The following is a 21840-nucleotide window of genomic DNA, read 5'->3' on the forward strand; positions in this document are numbered from 1 at the left end:
TGTAGGTGTGTGAATGAACATGTCTTAAACCTCACTGGCTGGCAGTGCTATCTGCTCTTATTCTGCTGCGCACTCATTCATCCAAGCGGCCGTTTTCAGGTGCTGTAGTGATCAGCTCCTGATCTCCTCTCTGCAGGCATGTATAGGAAACAGCACCTGTGTTCCTGCTGTGTGCAGACCAGGATAGCTCTGGGCCAGGAAATGGTTGTTGAGCACAGTTTGACTGTGAGAGAGCGATGAGGGAGACGGGGGCAGAGGGAGGGAGACGGGGAGTGGCATGCTCCAGGAGTGACTCCGTGCTGCTCAGTGTGCCTCTCGGGGGAGCTGTGCCTCTGTCGCTCCGTCTGGAGGCTCCTGTTGTTGAAGGTTCATGAAGACGGCTCAGGCGGCGGCGACTCTGCCCCCTGCCTCCCCAGCTCTGCCTCGCGCTGACCGCTCCTTCTGCCCTGTGCAGGATGTCGTCGGGAGAGCCCCGCAGCCCCGAGGCCTCAGGTCCGCCGGTCCGCCTTCCTGTTGAAAAGCTATTTTTGCTGGAATAGTTTGCGTGCTTTGCTCTTTCATGCTGTCCTATGTTGCTCTGTGCTGTGGTGTACTGCTCTGTCCTGTCCTGTCCTGTCCTGTCGTCCTCTGCCGTGCTGTGTTGTCCTGTGCTGAACCGGGCCGGTGTGTCCTGTCCTGTGCTGAACCGGGCCGGTGTGTCCCGTCCTGTGAGTGACCGGGCCGGGCCGGCCTGTCTGTGTGTGCCAGATTTCCCATGGGAGGTGCGAGCCAATGGCAGGAGTTTCCACAGGCAGCAGCAGAAGAGCTCCTTCCTGTGTTTCCACAGGGGGAAATACGCAGTGAGTGAGAGAGACACTACAGCACAACACGCTGCACAACCCTGCACTACACAACACGCTGCACAACCCTGCACTACACAACACGCTGCACTACACAACACACTACAAAACCCTACAGTACACAACACACTGCCACTAGGAGCCACACTGCACAACCCTGCACTACACAACATGCTGCACAACCCTGCACTACACAACACGCTGCACTACACAACACACTACAAAACCCTACACTACACAACACACTGCCACTAGGAGCCACACTGCACAACCCTACACTATACAACACGCTGCACAACCCTACACTACACAACACACTGCACAACCCTACACTACACAACACGCTGCCACTAGGAGCCACACTGCACCCTACACTACACAACACACAACCACTAGGAGCCACACTGCACAGCACTACACTACACAACACGCTGCACAACCCTACACTACACAACCCTACACTACACAACACACTGCACAACCCTACACTACACAACACACTGCCACTAGGAGCCACACTGCACAACACTACACTGCACAACCCTACACTGCACAACCCTACACTACACAACCCTACACTACACAACACGCTGCCACTAGGAGCCACACTGCACAACCCCTACACTACACAACACAAGAATAAAATGCCCTTGAGCCTGTGCAGGTGTGTGGCCCACGCCTCTCCTGTGTCTGTGCTGTGCTGACTGTTTGCCCCTGTGTGTTGTCAGGACAACGCGGTGCGCAGCTGCAAGTACTCCCCCCTCTCCTTCCTGCCCCTCAACCTGTTTGAGCAGTTCCAGCGTGTGGCCAACCTCTACTTCCTGGTGCTGGTGACCCTGCAGGTCAGGGCCCTACTGCATGGTACCACCTGTGCCAGTGCGGCGTGTTCTCTCAAGGCCTGTTGTGCTGCACTGTGAACCACGGGGTGTTACTGTGTGCTGTAGTGCTGCACTGCTCTGTTGTGTCACAGTGTGTTCCTCTTGAGTTATTGTGCTCTGTAGTGTGTTCCGGTGTTTTCATGTGTTGTGAGTGCTGTTGTGTTGCAGTGTGTTCTGCTTTAGTGCTCTGTGCTCTGTTGCAGTTAGTCCCAGCCATCTCCACCCTGCCCTGGTACATCACCATGTTGCCTCTGCTGATGGTCCTGGGGGTACGTGCTGTCAAAGACCTGGCTGCTGACCTGGTGAGGCACCTTAACCACCTTCATCATCCTCCTCTTCACCACCGTACGCTCTGGCGCTGGTACTGGTACTGGTACTGATCGTGCTGCTGCTGTGTTGGCAGGCTCGGCACCACAGCGACAGAGAGATTAACTCCAGACCCTGCGATGTGCTGCTGGGGGACAGGTGAGCCCAGCTCCTGTGTCTCGTGCTCCTGGGGTCAGGGCTGGACCCAATCAATCAACCAACCAGCCAAGGTTTATCAATGCACAACAATACAGCCTACCAAGCTCGCCAAGGAGAGAGAGGACAGAACCTGATGGAATTGAGGTTACAGAGTAGAATACGATAAATTCCAATTTACAAGATTTACGTAATTAATAGCACAAAGAGATATAACATCACTTTATTAACCCTTAACAATTTCTTGGATTAGGAATTTGTCTTTTCGCAGACCCCAGCTTGCTCTCCATGAGACACACAGACAGGGAGAGAAGCTGGGGGTCAGAGCGCAGGGTCAGCCATTTATACAGCGCCCCTGGAGCAGTTGGGGTTAAGGGCCTTTCTCAGTGGCCCAACGGAGTAGGATTCCTCTGCCGGCTTGAACCGGCAACCTTCCAGCCACAGGCACAGATCCTGAGGTAGGGCAAGGAGGTATTTAGAACTGTCATTTATATCCTAAGAAGGAGAAGTATCAGGAAAGACGGGGGTGCACCTTCTCAGTTTCAAGTGGACTGACTATTTATCAGTGGTCTTTGGGTAATTGCTGGTGGCTGCTGTCTAGCAGCCTGAGGGAAAATCGGGACTGACCTGAAGCAGCAGGGTCTCACAGGGCAGTGTGGAGCTGTAGGTTAGGACCCCCGACTCCTCAGCCTGGCTCAGCATCTGTTGAGGCCTGACGGAGACAAAACTCCACACTGCTCTGGTTCTTTCAGATCTTAGTGTACAGGTTAGAGCACCACAGGGTAAGCAGCCAGCAGCTCTGTCACCCTGCAGCTCCCAGCTGGCCGCCCACTGGAGCCCAGCAGGTGTGAGCCTGGCCAGTACCTGGAGGGGAGACTCCTGGGAAAGCTGAGGCTGCTGCTGGAAGAGGTGTTAGTGAGGCCAGCAGGGGGCGCTCACCCTGCGGTCTGTGTGGGTCCTAATGCCCCAGTATAGCGACGGGGAGACTGTACTGTAAAAACATACCGTCCTTCGGATGAGATGTAAAACTGAGGTCCTGACTCTCTGTCGTCATTAGAAATCCCAGGGCGTTTCTTGAAAAGAGTAGGGGTGTTACCCCGGTGTCCTGGCCAAATATCCCCCTGGCCTTTACCAGTCATGGCCTCCTAATAATCCCCATCTCTGAACTGGCTTCATCCCTCTGCTCTCCTCCACACTGATAGCTGGTGTGTGGGGAGCGGACTGGCGCATCACCCAGGTGGGGCTGCACACTGGTGGGTGTGGAGGGGATCCCCATTACCTGTAAGGCGCTCACAGTGGAGTGTCCAGAAAAGTGCTATATAAGGCAAGTAAGGAATAGTGATTATTCCTATTATTCCAGAGAGGGTAACTCTCTGGTTATATCGGATACTGCAGCCAGGATTATTCATCTCCTGCATGATCAGTGCAGGATTCTGAAGCCCTTCAACCCATTTGACCTGACTGGAATTAGAAACTTCTGATTTTGTGTCAGTAGAATACCCACCTTTCACAGCTTTATTTTATGAATTACAAAATTCTGTACCTTCTTTTTATTAATTTAGAGGGTAAACACTTCTCCAAAGATCCCGCTTTTACACTAGGGCAGTAACTGGAGCTCCAAGAGGGATGTATTTTTCTCAAGGGCACAGCAAGGGTGCCCGACACCCTGGATTCGAACCTGCAACCTTCCTGTTACAAGCCCTGCCCACTCCTTCATGCTGCTGCCTTGTCTGGGGGGCTCCTCCTGGGCATCCTGGTGTGGGCTGTCACTGCAGTCGGTCTCCTCACACAGTCCCCTGAGCAAGACAATGCCCAGAGCACTGAGAGAGGAGATATGAAGTCTCGCCCATGGGTGACTAAGGGACACCACCCACAGTCTCTGTCTCTCCCAGTTTCAGCACCGCCCAGTGGAAGGACATCTGCGTTGGGGACATCGTGCGGCTCCACAAGGATGAGGTCATACCGGTGAGTTCCACAGGGGGGAGCCGTGGGGACGCAGACCAAGAGGTGCCACTGGGCCTCTGGGGCTCTGATTCCCAAAGTGCCGGTGTGTAACAACAGGGAAGAAGCTGGAGGAGAGAGGCCGCACGGAGGCCATCTCACCCTTTGTGCATCCTGTTCAAGTATCATCTTGTGGGTCACACAGCACGTCTCTCCTCTGTGCCGTTCCCCCCTCCCTCCCTCTTTCTTCCCTGTCTCTCTCGGACAGGCGGACCTCCTGCTGCTCAGCAGCTCAGAGCCCCACAGCCTGTGCTACGTGGAAACAGCTGACATTGATGGGTAAGGCGCTACAGAAACTGTACCTGCAGCGGAGCAGATCTAGATGGTGTAAGAGACTGACAGACAGGGGCAGGGAGAGCTGCACTGGGAGAGAGCGTGCATAGCCAGTGTCAGGGGTCAGGGGTCAGCTGGTCATGTGATCGTGCTGTGATTGTTAGAGCTCTGTGTTTGTCATTGCCAGAGAGACCAACCTGAAGTTCCGCCAGGCCCTACCTGCCACCCACCAGGAGCTCAGGACAGAGCCCAGTCTGGCTGCCTTCCAGGGTGAGTGCTGGCTGCCTGTCTCCCCCTCTCTCTCGCAGGCTGTGTGCTCTGTGACTGTGGGCCTGTCTCTCTCTCAGGCTGTGTGCTCTGTGACAGTGGGCCTGTCTGTCTCTCTCTCAGGCTGTGTGCTCTGTGACAGTGGGCCTGTCTGTCTCTCTGTCTCAGGCTGTGTGCTCTGTGACAGTGGGCCTGTCTGTCTCTCTCTCAGGCTGTGTGCTCTGTGACAGTGGGCCTGTCTGTCTCTCTCTCAGGCTGTGTGCTCTGTGACAGTGGGCCTGTCTGTCTCTCTCTCAGGCTGTGTGCTCTGTGACAGTGGGCCTGTCTGTCTCTCTTTCAGGCTGTGTGCTCTGTGACAGTGGGCCTGTGTCTCTCTCTCAGGCTGTGTGCTCTGTGACAGTGGGCCTGTCTGTCTCTCTCTCAGGCTGTGTGCTCTGTGACAGTGGGCCTGTGTCTCTCTCTCAGGCTGTGTGCTCTGTGACAGTGGGCCTGTCTGTCTCTCTCTCACGCTGTGTGCTCTGTGACAGTGGGCCTGTCTGTCTCTCTCTCTCAGGCTGTGTGCTCTGTGACAGTGGGCCTGTCTGTCTCTCTCTCAGGCTGTGTGCTCTGTGACAGTGGGCCTGTCTCTCTCTCAGGCTGTGTGCTCTGTGACAGTGGGCCTGTCTGTCTCTCTCTCAGGCTGTGTGCTCTGTGACAGTGGGCCTGTCTGTCTCTCTGTCTCAGGCTGTGTGCTCTGTGACTGTGGGCCTGTCTGTCTCTCTCTCAGGCTGTGTGCTCTGTGACAGTGGGCCTGTCTGTCTCTCTGTCTCAGGCTGTGTGCTCTGTGACAGTGGGCCTGTCTGTCTCTCTCTCAGACTGTGTGCTCTGTGACAGTGGGCCTGTCTGTCTCTCTCTCAGGCTGTGTGCTCTGTGACAGTGGGCCTGTCTGTCTCTCTCTCAGGCTGTGTGCTCTGTGACAGTGGGCCTGTCTCTCTCTCTCTCTCAGGCTGTGTGCTCTGTGACAGTGGGCCTGTCTGTCTCTCTCTCAGGCTGTGTGCTCTGTGACAGTGGGCCTGTCTGTCTCTCTGTCTCAGGCTGTGTGCTCTGTGACAGTGGGCCTGTCTGTCTCTCTCTCAGGCTGTGTGCTCTGTGACAGTGGGCCTGTCTGTCTCTCTCTCAGGCTGTGTGCTCTGTGACAGTGGGCCTGTCTCTCTCTCTCTCAGGCTGTGTGCTCTGTGAGGAGCCCAACAGACGCCTACATTCCTTCTTCGGAGAGCTGCGTTGGAAAGAAGAGCGCCACCTGCTGGACGCTCAGCACATCCTGCTGCGTGGCTGTGTACTGCGCAACACCAGCATAGCCTACGGACTGGCACTGTACACTGGTACCGACACACTGAACACACTACAGACTGGCACTGTACACTGGTACCGACAATGAACACACTACAGACTGGTGCTGCACACTGGTACTGACACACTGAACACACTACAGACTGGCACTGTACACTGGTACTGACACACTGAACACACTACAGACTGGTGCTGCACACTGGTACTGACACACTGAACACACTACAGACTGGCACTGTACACTGGTACTGACACACTGAACACACTACAGATTGGCGCTGTACACTGGTACTGACACGCTGAACACAGTACAGACTGGCGCTGCACACTGGTACTGACACGCTGAACACAGTACAGACTGGCGCTGCACACTGGTACTGACACGCTGAACACACTACAGACTGGTGGTGCACACTGGTACTGACACGCTGAACACACTACAGACTGGGGCTGTACACTGGTACTGACAGTACACAGACTGTCATTGTCATTCAGCAAAGTTTATGCACTGTTACACTCACACTGCAATAAACATTTATACCCTATAAGTACACAATACACACATTAGAACACATGTACTGTTATACATGTACATCCACACGACTGCACACACATTGCAATACACACTGATGACAGAAGTCTCCAACCCTGGTCCTGGAGAGTCCCGGTTCTGGTTCTGGAGATCCCTGATTCTAAAGAGCCCTGGTCTTGTCTGTCTTGCAGCTCAACTGTTTGTACAGCCTTGGGAATTATTGATCAGTCTGTCCAATTCTGGCTCTCCTGGGGTGAAATATGCTCAGAATTTACTGTACAAAATTACTTAATTTAACAAATCTTAATTTGTGTTTGAATTAATGCTTCATTGATCACAACGAAAGTGTTCCAAGTCTTTAGAAACTGAGGGTTCCATGGGGGCCTATGAGACCTGCAGGCCTGGGGCTCCCCTGCACCAGAGTTTGAGACGCCTGTTTGACTCCCTGTGACCTGTCCTGTTGCTCCGTCTGACCTCCTGCCTGCAGGCTCGGACAGTAAGATCCTGCAGAACGCTGGCCGCTTCTCTGAGAAGAAGACGCAGGTGGAACTCATCCTCAACAGGGTGGTTATTGGGGTGAGAGAGAGGCCTGGGGCAGACAGGCTGGGGCGAGGGGGGGAGGGAGGAGGAGCAAAGGGGAGGTACACAGGGGAGAGAGTGAGGTGGGGGACCTGTCAGGACACCTGCGGCAGGGGGGACCTGTTAGAACACCTGAGGCAGGGGGGACTTCTTAGGATACCTGAGGCGGAGCGGCAGTTGGGACACCTGAGCCAGGAAGACCTGTTAGGGCCCCCGGGGGGGGGGTTCTGTTAGGACACCTGAGGCGGGGGGCCAGTTAGGACACCTGCGGCAGGGGGGACCTGTCAGGACACCTGTGGCAGGGGGCACCTGTTAGGACACCTGAGGCGGGGGGCCAGTTAGGACACCTGCGGCAGGGGGGACCTGTCAGGACACCTGTGGCAGGGGGCACCTGTTAGGACACCTGAGGCGGGGGGCCAGTTAGGACACCTGCGGCAGGGGGGACCTGTCAGGACACCTTTGGCAGGGAGCACCTGTTAGGACACCTGAGGCAGGGGAGACTTGTTAGGATACCTGAGGCGGAGCGGGCAGTTGGGACACCTGAGCCAGGGAGACCTGTTAGGGCCCCCTGGGGGGGGGGGGGTTCTGTTAGGACACCTGAGGCGGGGGGCCAGTTAGGACACCTGAACAGTGGGGTCTTTCTGTCTCCAGATTGTGGTGTTCCTCCTGGCCACTGCTCTGCTCCTGGCGGTGGGTGCAGGCGTGTTCGAGGCAGAGGTGTCCCGTGCCAGCGAAGTCCTGACTGCGGTAGGAGGGGGCGTGGGCCCAGTGTACCGAGCCTTCCTCATATTCTGGGGCTACATCATCCTCCTGGCACCTGTCCTGCCCATGGCGCTGTACATCACGTGAGTGTCTGTTGCAGTGGGTGACCAGTAGGTGGCACTCTTCCCTCTGGACCAGTTTCCAGACCAGAGCCCCAGTGTGGCGGCAGGGAGCCCTGGGCAGTAGGAGGCGCTGTCCTTCAGATGAGGAGCTCATGGTGTTGGAGACCCTTAAGCTGGGCCGTGACTATCAGCTGGTTCGTCTCGATGAAATCGGAGTTTCCCTTTTGCCCTCTAACCCCTGTCCCCTCTCTCCCCTCCGCCCCGCTCTGCGTGCGCAGGTTCGAGGTGATCCACGTGCTCCACAGCCTCCTGGTGGGCTGGGACCTGGGGCTGTACGACGAGCGGTCCGACACCCCCGCGCACGCCCGCACCACCACCCTGAACGAGGAGCTGGGCCAGGTGCAGGTCCTGTTGACCGACAAGACAGGCACGCTGACGGAGAACCGCCTGCTGTTCCGGCAGTGCTGCATCGCCGGGCGCGTCTACGGTGCGGCGCCACGCTGTGTGCCCGCTGGTACTGCCCGCCTCCCCCGGAGGACGGCGACGCCCTACAGCCGCAACGTCTTCGTCGTCATCTTCATCATCGTTGCATGAGCATGAAAGATAATGTCATTATCATTGTCTTCATCATCATCATCATCATTGCATTATTATTAATGATCGTGTCATTATCATCATCATCATCCTCATCACCATTATAATCATCGCATGAGCATTAATAATAATGTCACCGTCATCATCATCATCGCATGAGCATGTCATCATCGTCATCCTCATTACAACAGCAGTAATAATAATCATCATCATCATCATCATTATAACTGTACCCTGTTTTCCTGTTTTGGAAGTTTTAAACCGTCTTTCAACTGCTGCTTTTCAGGAAATCTTCCCGACTCAGCGACTCAGCCAGAGGTAGGACTTTCCCAGCAGGCCGCTGTCCTGCCTGTTGCTGTGTGGCGTCTCCTCTCTCTGTCTGACTCCTGTCCCTCTCTCTGCCCCTGTCTCCCTCCCCCAGCCCGCCGGGCCCGGGTCACACAGCCCGGCCCGGTTCTCGGACCCGCGGCTGCTGGAGCGTCTCCGGAGCCAGCAGTGCCCAGAGGTCTGGGAGTTCTTCAGGGTGCTGGCGCTGTGCCACACCGTCATGGTGGACTGGAAGGAGGGTGAGAGGAGAGAGGGGCAGCACTGGGGTCAGGGGAGGGAGAGGGATGGGGGAGAGGAGAGAGGGATGGGGGGAGAGGAGGAGAGGGGGGGAGAGAGGAGAGAGGGATGGAGGGAGAGGAGGAGTGAGGGGGGAGAGGAGAGAGGGATGGGGGTAGAGGAGGAGTGAGGGGGGAGAGGAGAGAGGGATGGGGGTAGAGGAGGAGTGAGGGGGGAGAGGAGAGAGGGATGGGGGTAGAGGAGGAGAGGGGGGGAGAGAGGAGGAGAGAGGGGGATGGGGGAGAGGAGGAGTGAGGGGTAGAGGGATGGGGCAAAGGAGGAGAGAGAGGGAGGAGTGGGGGGGAGGAGAAAGGGGAAGAAGAGGAGAGAGAAAGGGAGGGGAGAGAAGGGAGGGAGGATGGAGGAAGGGAGGAGAAAGGAGAGAGAGGGAGGGGAAGAGGAGGAGGAGGGAGAGAGGAGAGGAGGAGGAGGGAGGGAGAACAGAGGGATGCGGAGAGGAGGAGGGAGAGAGAGGGATGGAGGAGAGAGTGAAGTGGCAGAGGGAAGGGGGAGGAGAGGAGGGAGGAAGAGCAGGAGGATGCTGTGCGCCAGCACCGCCAGGTCTGGCCCTGATGCTGTGTGTGGCCCCCAGGGGACCTAGTGTACCAGGCGGCCTCCCCGGACGAGGGCGCGCTGGTGGGAGCCGCGCGTGGGCTGGGCTGGGAGTTCCTGTCTCGAACCCGGGACTCCCTGAGCCTGAACGAGCTGGGCCGACCAAGACTGTACCAGCTGCTGGCCATCTTGGACTTCAGCAGCCACAGGAGGCGCATGTCTGTGCTGGGTCAGTGCGCTCGTGTGATCATCACTCCACCTTCACGCCAACCTGGGGCCTATCCCAGGACACACCAGTCCTCCGCGGGGCCCGCCTGGGGACCCCAGGGAACTGAGTTTCATTTAAATAAAGCAAATGTTCGTTGTTCATATATAATAATTATTCACTAGCTCGTAATAAAGTTTCAATTTTTGAAATTTTTGAAATGTTGAAGTTTTAAGAGCAGGTTGTGCTGTGTAATTCAACAGACCATTTGATTTAAAAGCAGAAAATTAGTTTTTATTTTTTTAATTATATAATCTATATTTTGAGCCAGTCGTTGGACCTTTTTTTTTTGCAGAGTAGACAAATATCTTTGAATTGTTGTGTAATTGTGCTGCGCCCCACGGGCTGTTGTTGTGCAGTGCGGGAGCCGGAGGGAGGGCTGAAGCTTTACTGCAAGGGGGCGGACACGGTCATCCTGGGGCGTCTGAGAGAGGACTGTCCTCACCGCGAGGCCACCGAGAGAGCGCTGGAGGTGAGACCCGGGGGGGGCACGGCCCCTGCAGTCTGCCAAACCTGTCACGCTGCACCTTCTCTCCGATCTCCTCACCCCACCCCCCTCTCCCCCCTCGCTGTCGCTGCCCAGCTCTTCTCCGAGGGCTGTCTGCGGACGCTGTGCATGGCGGTGCGCTCGGTGACTGAGGAATCGTGGGCGCAGTGGAGCCGCGCGCTGCACCAGGCCACCAGGGCCAAGCGGCAGGGTGACGAGCTGCTGGAGGAAGTGTACGACCTCATGGAGAGAGAGCTGACGGTACGACGCTGGCACAGAGCCCCCAGCACAGACCCCCCCCAGCACAGACCCCCCAGCACAGAACCTGACACAGAACCCTCAGCACAGACCCCCCAGCACAGACCCCCCCCAGCACAGACCCCCCGGCACAGACCCTGACACAGACCCCCCAGAACAGATCCCTCAGCACAGACCCCCCAGCACAGACCCTGACACAGACCCCCCAGAACAGATCCCTGAGCACAGAACCCCCCAGCACAGACCCCCCAGCACAGACCCCCCGACACAGACCCCCCAGCACAGACCCCCAGCACAGACCCTGACACAGACCCCCCAGAACAGATCCCTCAGCACAGAACCCCCCAGCACAGACCCCCCAGCACAGACCCCCCGACACAGATCCCCCAGCACAGACCCCCAGCACAGACCCTGACACAGACCCCCCAGCACAGATGCTGACACAGACCCCCCAACACAGACGTGTACTGCCCCCTGCAGGAATCTGTAAAGCACTGCTCTGCAGGGTGCTGTCTGTGCTCTCACTCTTTCACACTCTCTCACTCCTCACTTTGCTCTGTTCATCCCTCCCTTCTCAATTCAGTTCAAGGTGCTTTATTAGCATGACCGATGGGTACAATCAGTGTTGCCAAAGCAAATAGAAATAATGAAATTCACATGGAACAAAACAACAAATAAAAGTAAAATAAAATCTACGGACATATGACAGACAACAAAGACGTATTATAAAATCTCTCCCCCTCTCTCTCCCCCTTTCCCGCTGTCTCACTCCTCCCCTCTCACTCTCTCCCAGCTGGTAGGGGTGACAGCGATCGAGGACCGGCTTCAGGATGGGGTACCGGAAACCATTGCCAAGCTGCGCCAGGGTGGCATCAAAGTCTGGGTGCTGACAGGAGACAAGAGAGGTACCCCCAAAACCCCACGTATCTCTACATGTGTAGATATCAGCGGGAGACCACTGAGAAACAAGCTAAATGAATGATACAGCAGTAAGATCCAGACACTCTTCTATAGAGATGTTCATCCACACAGAAAGCATGACACAGTCTTCACGGACTGCTGGACATTCACCGCCTCTGTCCCACACAGAAACAGCTGTGAACATCGGCTACGCCTGCAGGCTGCTGGACGCTGACACCAGAGTACTGCAGGGAGAGGAGCTGAGGTGAGGCAGACTGATGGACACGTGACCACATGGACAGACGGACACACAGACTGACAGACAGATGGACGCAGTCAGAGGGACAGATGGACGCAGCCTGACAGACTGATGGACAAACAGCCAGATGGTCAGCTGGCCAGACTGATGGACAGATTGACAGATGGACACACAGCCAGATACAGAGACTGGCAGACGAATACATACTGACAGGCCGATGGACAGACTGACAGGCCGATGGTTAGACTGACAGATGGACACACAGACTGACAGGCCGATGGACAGACTGACAGGCCAATGGACAGACTGACAGATGGACACACAGACTGACAGGCCGGTGGACAGGCTGACAGATGGACACACAGACTGACAGGCCGGTGGACAGGCTGACAGATGGACACACAGAGTGACAGGCCGGTGGACAGGCTGACAGATGGACACGCAGACTGACAGGCCGTTGGACAGGCTGACAGATGGACACGCAGACTGACAGGCCGGTGGACAGGCTGACAGATGGACACGTAGACTGACAGGCCGGTGGACAGGCTGACAGATGGACACGCAGACTGACAGGCCGGTGGACAGGCTGACAGATGGACACGCAGACTGACAGGCCGTTGGACAGGCTGACAGATGGACACGCAGACTGACAGGCCGGTGGACAGGCTGACAGATGGACACGTAGACTGACAGGCCGGTGGACAGGCTGACAGATGGACACGCAGACTGACAGGCCGGTGGACAGGCTGACAGATGGACACGCAGACTGACAGGGGATGGACAGACTGACAGATGGACACGCAGACTGACAGGCCGGTGGACAGGCTGACAGGATCAGTGTGTTCTGCTTTCCTGAAATGTTACCCGAAGGAGGCAGGGAGCCCTGTTTCGGCAAGCGTGTGCTAACGTGCGCCTGTCCTGCAGGGAACTCCTATCTCCCTCGGGCCCCGAGACTGACCGTCCCCTGGACAAGGGGGACAATGACTTGAGCTGGTGGGCAACGCAGAGGGGGGGTCCGGGGGCCGTCCGCACTGCGCTGGTCATCACCGGGGCTGAGCTGGTGAGCACGATGAGCTCTGTGGGGCGGACTGTCTCCCTCTCTCTTTCAGAGCATCTGAAGGTCTTCCTCTCCCATTCGTCCTCCTCCTCCTCACCCTCCCAATTCTTTCAAACTCCGAAAGCTTTGTTGGCATGACCAATGAGCAAAATCAGTGTTGCCAAAATATCTACAGTCATTTACAATAAAGACACATCATAAGATATTTACATATAAACAGATGGAGCATTACTGGGAGACAGGCTCACTGTTCCTCAGGCTGTGACAGGAGATCACATACTGGGCTGCCAGTTCAACTGAGTTCCCTCCTCCCCCTCCCAGTAGGATTGGGACCCGTTGTGAATCTGGCAAGTGTGGGAATTCTGGGATTAGAGTTGTAAAATTGGGGAAGACTGTTTCTCTAATCCCAGAGGATCTGTCCCAGTGCAGTAGGAAGTGCTCCTCTGTGTCTGTTTCTCCCCGCTGGCAGTGGGAGCACAGCCTGTCCTCTCCCTGTCTCCAGGCGCAGCTGGGCGCAGAGGAGGCCTGGGGCGCCCGGCTCGTGGCGCTGGCGCAGCGCTGCCAGTCCGTGCTGTGCTGCCGGGTGACGCCGGGGCAGAAGGCCGAAGTGGTCCGGCTGGTCAGGAAGCACACGGGAGCGGTCACCATGGCGATAGGAGATGGGGCCAACGACGTCAACATGATCAAGAGTGAGGGGGGGGGGAAGGGGGCAGGGAGGGTGGGATTGGAGGGGGAGAGCATAGGCAGGGGCAGGGAGAGAGGGCAGGAGGAGAGGAGGGGGAGAGGGGCAGGGAGAGAGGGCAGGGGGAGAGGAGGGGGAGAGGGGCAGGGAGAGAGGGCAGGGGGAGAGGAGGGGGAGAGGGGCAGGGAGAGAGGGCAGGGGGAAGAGGGGCAGGGAGAGAGGGCAGGGAGAGAGGGCATGGGGGCGAGGGGCAGGAGGAGAGGAGGGGGGAGAGGGGCAGGGAGAGGGGCAGGGAGAGGGGCAGGGAGAGAGGGCATGGGGGCGAGGGGCAGGAGGAGAGGAGGGTGTAGAGGGGCAGGGAGAGAGGGTGGGGGGGCGAGGGGCAGGAGGAGAGGAGGGGGGAGAGGGGCAGGGAGAGAGGGCATGGGGGCGAGGGGCAGGAGGAGAGGAGGGGGAGAGGGGCAGGGAGAGAGGGCATGGGGGCGAGGGGCAGGAGGAGAGGAGGGGGGAGAGGGGCAGGGAGAGAGGGCATGGGGGCGAGGGGCAGGAGGAGAGGAGGGGGAGAGGGGCAGGGAGAGAGGGCATGGGGGCGAGGGGCAGGGAGAGAGGGTGGGGGGGCGAGGGGCAGGGAGAGAGGGCAGGGGGCGAGGGGCAGGAGGAGAGGAGGGGGAGAGGGGCAGGAGGAGAGGAGGGGGGAGAGGGGCAGGGAGAGAGGGCATGGGGGCGAGGGGCAGGAGGAGAGGAGGGGGAGAGGGGCAGGGAGAGAGGGCATGGGGGCGAGGGGCAGGAGGAGAGGAGGGGGAGAGGGGCAGGGAGAGAGGGCATGGGGGCGAGGGGCAGGAGGAGAGGAGGGGGAGAGGGGCAGGGAGAGAGGGCATGGGGGCGAGGGGCAGGAGGAGAGGAGGGGGGAGAGGGGCAGGGAGAGAGGGCATGGGGGCGAGGGGCAGGAGGAGAGGAGGGGGAGAGGGGCAGGGAGAGAGGGCATGGGGGCGAGGGGCAGGAGGAGAGGAGGGGGGAGAGGGGCAGGGAGAGAGGGCATGGGGGCGAGGGGTAAAGAGGGAGGGCAGGGGGGCGAGGGGCAGGGAGAGAGGGCATGGGGGCGAGGGGCAGGAGGAGAGGAGGGGGAGAGGGGCAGGGAGAGAGGGCATGGGGGCGAGGGGCAGGAGGAGAGGAGGGGGGAGAGGGGCAGGAGGAGAGGAGGGGGGAGAGGGGCAGGAGGAGAGGAGGGGGGAGAGGGGCAGGGAGAGAGGGCAGGGGGCGAGGGGCAGGAGGAGAGGAGGGGGGAGAGGGGCAGGGAGAGAGGGGCAGGGAGAGAGGGCAGGGAGAGAGGGCAGGGAGAGAGGGCATGGGGGCGAGGGGTAAAGAGGGAGGGCAGGGGGGCGAGGGGCAGGGAGAGAAGGCGAGGGGGGGCAGGGGTAAAGAGGCAGGGCGGGGAGTGGAATGAAGCTGGGGGACAGGGCAGAGCCTGGCGCTGTGAGTGAGAGGGACAGAGAGGGCTGAAAGAGCTGGGGTTTCTTGCCATGGCTGTTGATTTTCCTTTTTGTATGTTCTGGCCCTCCCTCTCCCCCCCCGGTGCAGCGGCCCATATCGGAGTGGGGCTGAGCGGTGTGGAGGGCTGCCAGGCGGTCCAGTGTGCCGACTTCTCTCTCGCCAGATTCTGCTTCCTGCAGCGCCTCCTGCTGGTCCACGGCCGCTGGTCCTACCGCCGCATCTGTGCCTTCCTCCACTACTTCCTGTTTAAGACCAGCTCCTTCGCCATCGTCCACGCCTGGTTCGCTTTCTACAACGGGTTCAGCGGACAGGTGAGAGAGAGGGAGGAGAGGGGAGGGAGGGAGAGAGGGGAGAGAGAGGGAGGAGAGGGGAGGGAGGGAGGAGAGTGAGAGGGAGGAGAGGGGAGAGAGAGAAGGAGGAGAGAGGGGAGAGAGAGAGGGAGGGGAGGGGAGGGAGGGAGGGGGAGGGGAGGGAGGAGAGAGAGAGGGGGAGGGGAGGGAGGGAGAGAGGAGAGAGAGAGGGAGGAGAGGGGAGGGAGGGGAGGGAGGAGAGTGAGAGGGAGGAGAGGGGAGAGAGAGAAGGAGGAGAGAGGGGAGAGAGAGAGGGAGGAGAGGGAGGAGAGTGAGAGGGAGGAGAGGGGAGGGAGGGAGGGGGAGGGGAGGAGAGAGAGAGGGGGAGGGGAGGGAGGAGAGGGGAGAGAGAGAAGGAGGAGAGAGGGGAGAGAGAGAGGGAGGGGAGGGAGGAGAGTGAGAGGGAGGAGAGGGGAGAGAGAGAAGGAGGAGAGAGGGGAGAGAGAGAGAGGGAGGGGAGGGAGGAGAGAGAGAGGGAGGAGAGGGGGGTGAAAGAGGGAGGAGAGCGGAGGAGAGTGAGGTAGGAGACAGGGAACAGAGAGAGAGGAGGAGGAGAGAGTGAGACAGAGGAGAAAGGACGAGAGAGAGAGGAGAGGGAGGGGAGAGAGGGAGGAGAGAGGGAGGGGAGACAGTTGTGGGAAGGGAGGAGGAGGATGGCGGGGAATCAGAGGGTTACACAAGTGTAAGCAGTCCCTCTCTCTTTCTCTCTCCCGTGCAGCCGGTCTATGAGAACTGGTTCATCACGCTGTACACGGTGCTGTACACGATCTTCCCCATTTTGTGCCTGGCCGTGCTGGAGCAGGTAAGAACTGAAGAGGAGCTGAGTGCATGGCTGGGAGACACTGTCGACCCCACACTCACGTCTCACTGCCTGTCTGTGTGTCTGCGTGTCTGCGTGTCACGCCAGGTCTCACTGTGTGTCTGCGTGTCTGCGTGTCACACCAGGTCTCACTGCGTGTCTGTGTGTCTGCGTGTCTGCATGTCACACCAGGTCTCACTGCGTGTCTGCATGTCACACCAGGTCTCACTGCGTGTCTGTGTGTCTGTGTGTCTGTGTGTCTGTGTGTCTGTGTGTCTGTGTGTCTGCGTGTCTGCGTGTCACGCCAGGTCTCACTGTGTGTCTGCGTGTCTGCGTGTCACACCAGGTCTCACTGCGTGTCTGTGTGTCTGCGTGTCTGCATGTCACACCAGGTCTCACTGCGTGTCTGCGTGTCACACCAGGTCTCACTGCGTGTCTGTGTGTCTGCGTGTCTGCGTGTCACACCAGGTCTCACTGCGTGTCTGCGTGTCACACCAGGTCTCACTGCGTGTCTGTGTGTCTGTGTGTCTGCATGTCACACCAGGTCTCACTGCGTGTCTGCGTGTCACACCAGGTCTCACTGCGTGTCTGTGTGTCTGTGTGTCTGCATGTCACACCAGGTCTCACTGCGTGTCTGCGTGTCACACCAGGTCTCACTGCGTGTCTGTGTGTCTGCGTGTCTGCGTGTCACACCAGGTCTCACTGCGTGTCTGCGTGTCACACCAGGTCTCACTGCGTGTCTGTGTGTCTGCGTGTCTGCATGTCACACCAGGTCTCACTGCGTGTCTGCGTGTCTGCGTGTCTGCGTGTCACACCAGGTCTCACTGCGTGTCTGCGTGTCACACCAGGTCTCACTGCGTGTCTGTGTGTCTGCGTGTCTGCATGTCACACCAGGTCTCACTGCGTGTCTGCGTGTCACACCAGGTCTCACTGCGTGTCTGTGTGTCTGCGTGTCTGCATGTCACACCAGGTCTCACTGCGTGTCTGCGTGTCTGCGTGTCTGCGTGTCACACCAGGTCTCACTGCGTGTCTGCGTGTCAAGCAGGTCTCACTGCATGTCTGTGTGTCTGTGTGTCTGCGTGTCTGCGTGTCACACCAGGTCTCACTGCGTGTCTGCGTGTCACACCAGGTCTCACTGCGTGTCTGTGTGCCTGAGTGTCTGCATGTCACACCAGGTCTCACTGCGTGTCTGCGTGTCACACCAGGTCTCACTGCGTGTCTGTGTGTCTGCGTGTCTGCATGTCACACCAGGTCTCACTGCGTGTCTGAGTGTCACACCAGGTCTCACTGCCTGTCTGCGTGTCTGCGTGTCACAGCAGGTCTCACTGCGTGTCTGTGTGTCTGCGTGTCTGCATGTCACACCAGGTCTCACTGCATGTCTGCGTGTCACACCAGGTCTCACTGCGTGTCTGTGTGTCTGCGTGTCTGCATGTCACACCAGGTCTCACTGCGTGTCTGCGTGTCTGCGTGTCACAGCAGGTCTCACTGCGTGTCTGTGTGTCTGTGTGTCTGTGTGTCTGCGTGTCACACCAGGTCTCACTGCGTGTCTGCGTGTCACAGCAGGTCTCACTGCGTGTCTGTGTGCCTGTGTGTCTGTGTGTCACACCAGGTCTCACTATTTATTGGAGCTCTCTTCATTCTTCACAGCTTAGCTCACTGTTCCCTTTGCTCTGACATGCCCTCCCCCTCTGTCTTCTTCCTCCTCTGTCCCTCTCGTGTCAGGACGTCAGTGCGGAGGTCAGTCTGCGCTGCCCGGAGCTGTACCATGTTGGACAGAGGCAACAGCTCCTCAGCCCCTGGCTGCTTGGGGCCACACTCCTCCACTCCCTCTTCGCCTCCCTCGTCCTCTTCTTCATCCCTCTCGGCGTGTTCTACAGCTCCGCCCTCGACTACCAGACCTTCGCCATCACCGTGGCAACCTCAGCCATCTTCACCTCCACAGGCGAGGTCTGTGTGGCAGAGTACAGCAGCTTACAGTACAGCACACAACACAGAGCACACTGTACACAACACAGCACACGCCATACAGCGCACCGCACACTGTACACAACACAGCACACGCCATACAGCACACAGCACACTGTACACAACACAGCACACGCCATACAGCACACAGCACACTGTACACAACACAGCACACGCCATACAGCACACAGCACACTGTACACAACACTCGCCATACAGCACACTGTACACAACACAGCACACGCCATACAGCACACAGCACACTGTACACAACACACACCATACAGCACACTGTACTATATGGTATGTACAGTGTGTTGTGTACAGTGTGCTGTATGGTGTGTGTTGTGTACAGTGTGCTGTGTGCACAACACTTGCCATACAGCGCACAGTACACTGTACACACCATACAGCACACATCACACTGTACACACAGGTGAGGTCAGTGTGGCAAAGTACAGTGGCTTACAGTACAGCCCGGTGTATATACAGCACACACCATACAGCACACTGTACACACCATACAGCACACAACACACTGTACACTGTATACAACACATGGTACACAACACACTGCACTCTCCCTGTCACTCTCTCTCCCTGTCTCACTCTCTCTTCCACAGATAGTGCTGCAGACAGGGTTCTGGACGAAGTACAACGTTGGGACGGTGGTGCTCAGCTTGGCTCTGTATTTTGCCATTACCTTCTTCCTGCACAGCCCCCGGCTCCACCAGGCCGCTCCCAATGACTACTACTTCCCAGGTACGCTGCTGTCCCCTATCCTCTGTCCTCTCCCTGTCGCTCAGGTACTGCTCCTCTATCCCCCCCCCCCTGTCTCTGTCCCCCGGTGTGTCTACTGATGCCCTGTCCTCCTGCATCAATTTTGCTCAGGTACTGCCCCTCTGCCCCCCCCCCCCACTCCCCTGGTGTCCCCTGTCCTGTCCCCTGTCCTGTCCTGCTCCTGCATCACTGTCGCTCAGGTACAGTATACCTCTGTCTCTGTCCACAGGTGTGTCTATTAATGCCCTGTCCAATCCTCTGGTTTGGCTGACCATCCTGCTGACGTCTGTCACCGCCCTGCTGCCCTCTTTCACCGCCAGAGCGCTGAGGCTTGTCCTGAGCTCCCCCAGCATGCACAGGGTACGCCTAGGCTGGTGCGCGCGTGACTGCGCGTGTGAGCGTGATTGGTCTGTGTTTGACTGGAAAGAAAGTAGCTCGACTTAATTGTCGAACTGACCAGAGTTTATCTCAAACTGTGAGCTGCATGACCATGAAGCCCCACGCGCTCAGTTCCCAGCTCTGGTTTAAACCAGTAGCACATCTGTACTTGGTGGGTGAAGTGTCCGACTACGCCACCTCCAGACCTCGATAAACGACAGGAGCAGCTGTCAGTGTGGCACTGTGTCAGTCTCTCTGCCCCTGGTGCTCTGTGTCTGTTAAGAGCTGTGCCAGGGGAAGTTTTCCTATCCTGTGTTACACCTTCTAGTTTTTTCTCATTCTATTTATTGCTCAAGTCTATTAACAGAAACTTTAATAAATCTTTGTTACAAATGGAACAGGCATTGCTAAAGATAAATAATGTCATAGTCTGCAAAAGCCCAGATATCGCTCTGTGATCTGTCTGTGATCTCTGAAATCTTTCTGTGATCTGTTTGTGATCTCTGTTACCTCTTTGTGATCTATCTGTGATCGTTTGTGATCCCTGTGATCTCTGCAATCTCTCTGTGATCTCTCTGTGATCTGCCTCAGGTGCACAGCTCAGAAGGACCTGTGGAGCTGCGGGCCGCTTTCCGCAGGGGCGACTCTCACCGGCGATCTTCCTACGCCGTGTCTCAGGGGCGGGGCTTTGGACAGCTCCTCACCTCAGGGGCCAGGGTGCACAACACAGCACCCCAGCAGGATGGGAGGGGAACTGCAGGCGTGACGACATCGAAGGAAATGGAGAAATTGGAGAAGCCAGAGGATAAATAGCTCAGACTCTCTTGATTGAGCAGTAGAGACGAGGAAGGTGTTTTTATATTCTTTATAAATATTATTTTTGTATTACATTTCACAGTGCATTTTACGGCAACACAATGGTTAAATGACCAAGGATAAGTCCCTCTGAAAACTGACATTACTGAAAACCTTGGCAGCAGCTGAAACTTGTCCCTGGCTGGGAGGCCTTTGACTGCCGCTGTGTACTGTGCTGTGATAGGCTGTCGCTGTACATACACGTACTGTGTTTGGGTTGGCTGCTGGATTGTTTATTGTGATGTAATTGACAGCCTCACTTGTGTACAGTGGTTTGATTGGCTGCTCCACTGTTAACTATGCTGTGATTGGCTGAAGTGCTGTGTACTGCACTCCTACTGCAGGTACAATGTGGAACACCCAGTAGATTTCTAAAAAAGGAAAAAAAGATTTCCTATTGGGATTTTATTAAATTATCTGGATTTCTTGAATTATACAATAGTTTGGATTGTCATATTTAATTTTGTGGAGTTCAAATCCACACACTTCTGTGAGACATATAAGCAAATTCTGCTCTTAAACACACACGCGAACAGTTTTGGCCCCAATAAAACCAACATCAGACACTGGAACATTCTGAATGATTAGAAAATAATTTATTAACAGAACTTACAGCACAAGTAATAACCAGAAATAAAGCGATGGACATGTATCTTTTCTCAAAAGCTGCTTTTTTTAAAACTTTTGTTTTAAAATAATTGTCGTTGCCTTTCGTAGAGAGGTTCCAGGAAGAAGGTTGTCCAGATAAGAGAAACAGACAATCAGCTTCAAGACGCCCCTAGAGAGAAATCTGGGCCCCCACTGTCCCCCCTCAGACAACCACCTGTAGCTCATCCCCCAGGATCATGTCCTCCCAGACTCTATGTTGACCTGCTGTGACTCCTCGCTCACTGGGACAGCAGTATGTCCCAGCAGGGTCTTATACAGTGGGCCCAGGGTGGTGGTATACGTCAGACACAGGCCTGCCCAGGGCAGAGTCTGATGAGCTGCTCCCAGGGGGGCATGGTAAAAGACACACCTGCACCCCCTCCCTGGAACAGGGGCTCCCAGTCCTGGTCCCCCGAGACCCCCCACACCTCCTGGCTCTTGTTCCAGCTGAGCGCCCCATGAACTACCTGAACCCTCAGTCGTCCTAGTGGTTTAATCTGAACTCTTAAACTGCTTCCAGTTCCTTAACATGTAGGAGGTTGCTTTTTAACCACTGAGTCTTTTAAGTAACTTAACCCCCCTGCCTTTGAGTAGTAAAACTTGCAACCAGGTAACCTGGTAGTTCAGGTAGGGACTCATTGCAGTGAGGACCTCAGCTCTGATGAAAGCTAGCAGGTATCCCCCAGGAACAGAAGGGTATTCCTGCCCTGGGGAACGTGCTCCATCCTGCAGGAAGTGAACCTTTTCCATTTGCAACCAGCAGAGGGCAGTGCTCTCAGCCCTGGTCCTGGGAGTCCATTGTTTCTCCACTGACTGTTGTCCTAACTGGGCCCTTAACAATCGGTGCTCATTGTTGCCAGCGATCCATCTGCTGGCTGGCTTAGAGTTTCTCCTGCTTTAGAGTTTTTTTTTCCTGTTTCAAGGATACCCAGC

General features: G+C 56.9%; 1 protein-coding gene across 2 annotated transcripts; it reads left to right on the forward strand.

Moving 5' to 3' along the window:
- Positions 1-525: 525 nt before the first annotated feature.
- On the forward strand, positions 526-20911 carry atp8b3 (ATPase phospholipid transporting 8B3). 2 transcript variants are annotated; one of them, XM_088621874.1, is made up of 26 exons: positions 526-839; positions 1568-1681; positions 1921-2019; positions 2121-2182; positions 4072-4144; positions 4389-4459; positions 4641-4723; positions 5923-6081; positions 7069-7157; positions 7812-8005; positions 8263-8471; positions 8865-8896; positions 9000-9144; positions 9774-9962; positions 10358-10470; positions 10582-10746; positions 11537-11648; positions 11833-11908; positions 12827-12962; positions 13462-13648; positions 15220-15443; positions 16201-16284; positions 18004-18228; positions 18870-19008; positions 19256-19386; positions 19996-20911. In XM_088621874.1, the coding sequence occupies exons 1-26, from the start codon at positions 570-572 to the stop codon at positions 20215-20217; spliced, it is 3603 nt and encodes a 1200-aa protein (XP_088478000.1). In that variant the 5' UTR covers positions 526-569; the 3' UTR covers positions 20218-20911. The 2 variants fall into 2 exon arrangements, with proteins under 2 accessions (XP_088478000.1, XP_088477999.1); XM_088621873.1 differs by having other exon boundaries at positions 10358-10746.
- The last annotated feature ends 929 nt before the right edge of the window (positions 20912-21840 follow it).

The sequence above is a fragment of the Lepisosteus platostomus genome, chromosome 27 (genome assembly GCF_059453375.1).
Source record: "Lepisosteus platostomus isolate fLepPlt1 chromosome 27, fLepPlt1.hap1, whole genome shotgun sequence".
NCBI classification, from domain to species: Eukaryota; Metazoa; Chordata; class Actinopteri; order Semionotiformes; family Lepisosteidae; genus Lepisosteus; species Lepisosteus platostomus.

Coding starts and splice junctions, on each gene's coding strand:
- atp8b3 (XM_088621873.1), top strand. CDS start 570: ATGTTGCTCTGTGCTGTGGTGTACTGCTCTGTCCTGTCCTGTCCTGTC. Junction 8,897..8,999: donor ACTCAGCGACTCAGCCAGAG/GTAGGACTTTCC, acceptor TCCCTCCCCCAG/CCCGCCGGGCCCGGGTCACA. Junction 15,444..16,200: donor ACAACGGGTTCAGCGGACAG/GTGAGAGAGAGG, acceptor TCTCCCGTGCAG/CCGGTCTATGAGAACTGGTT.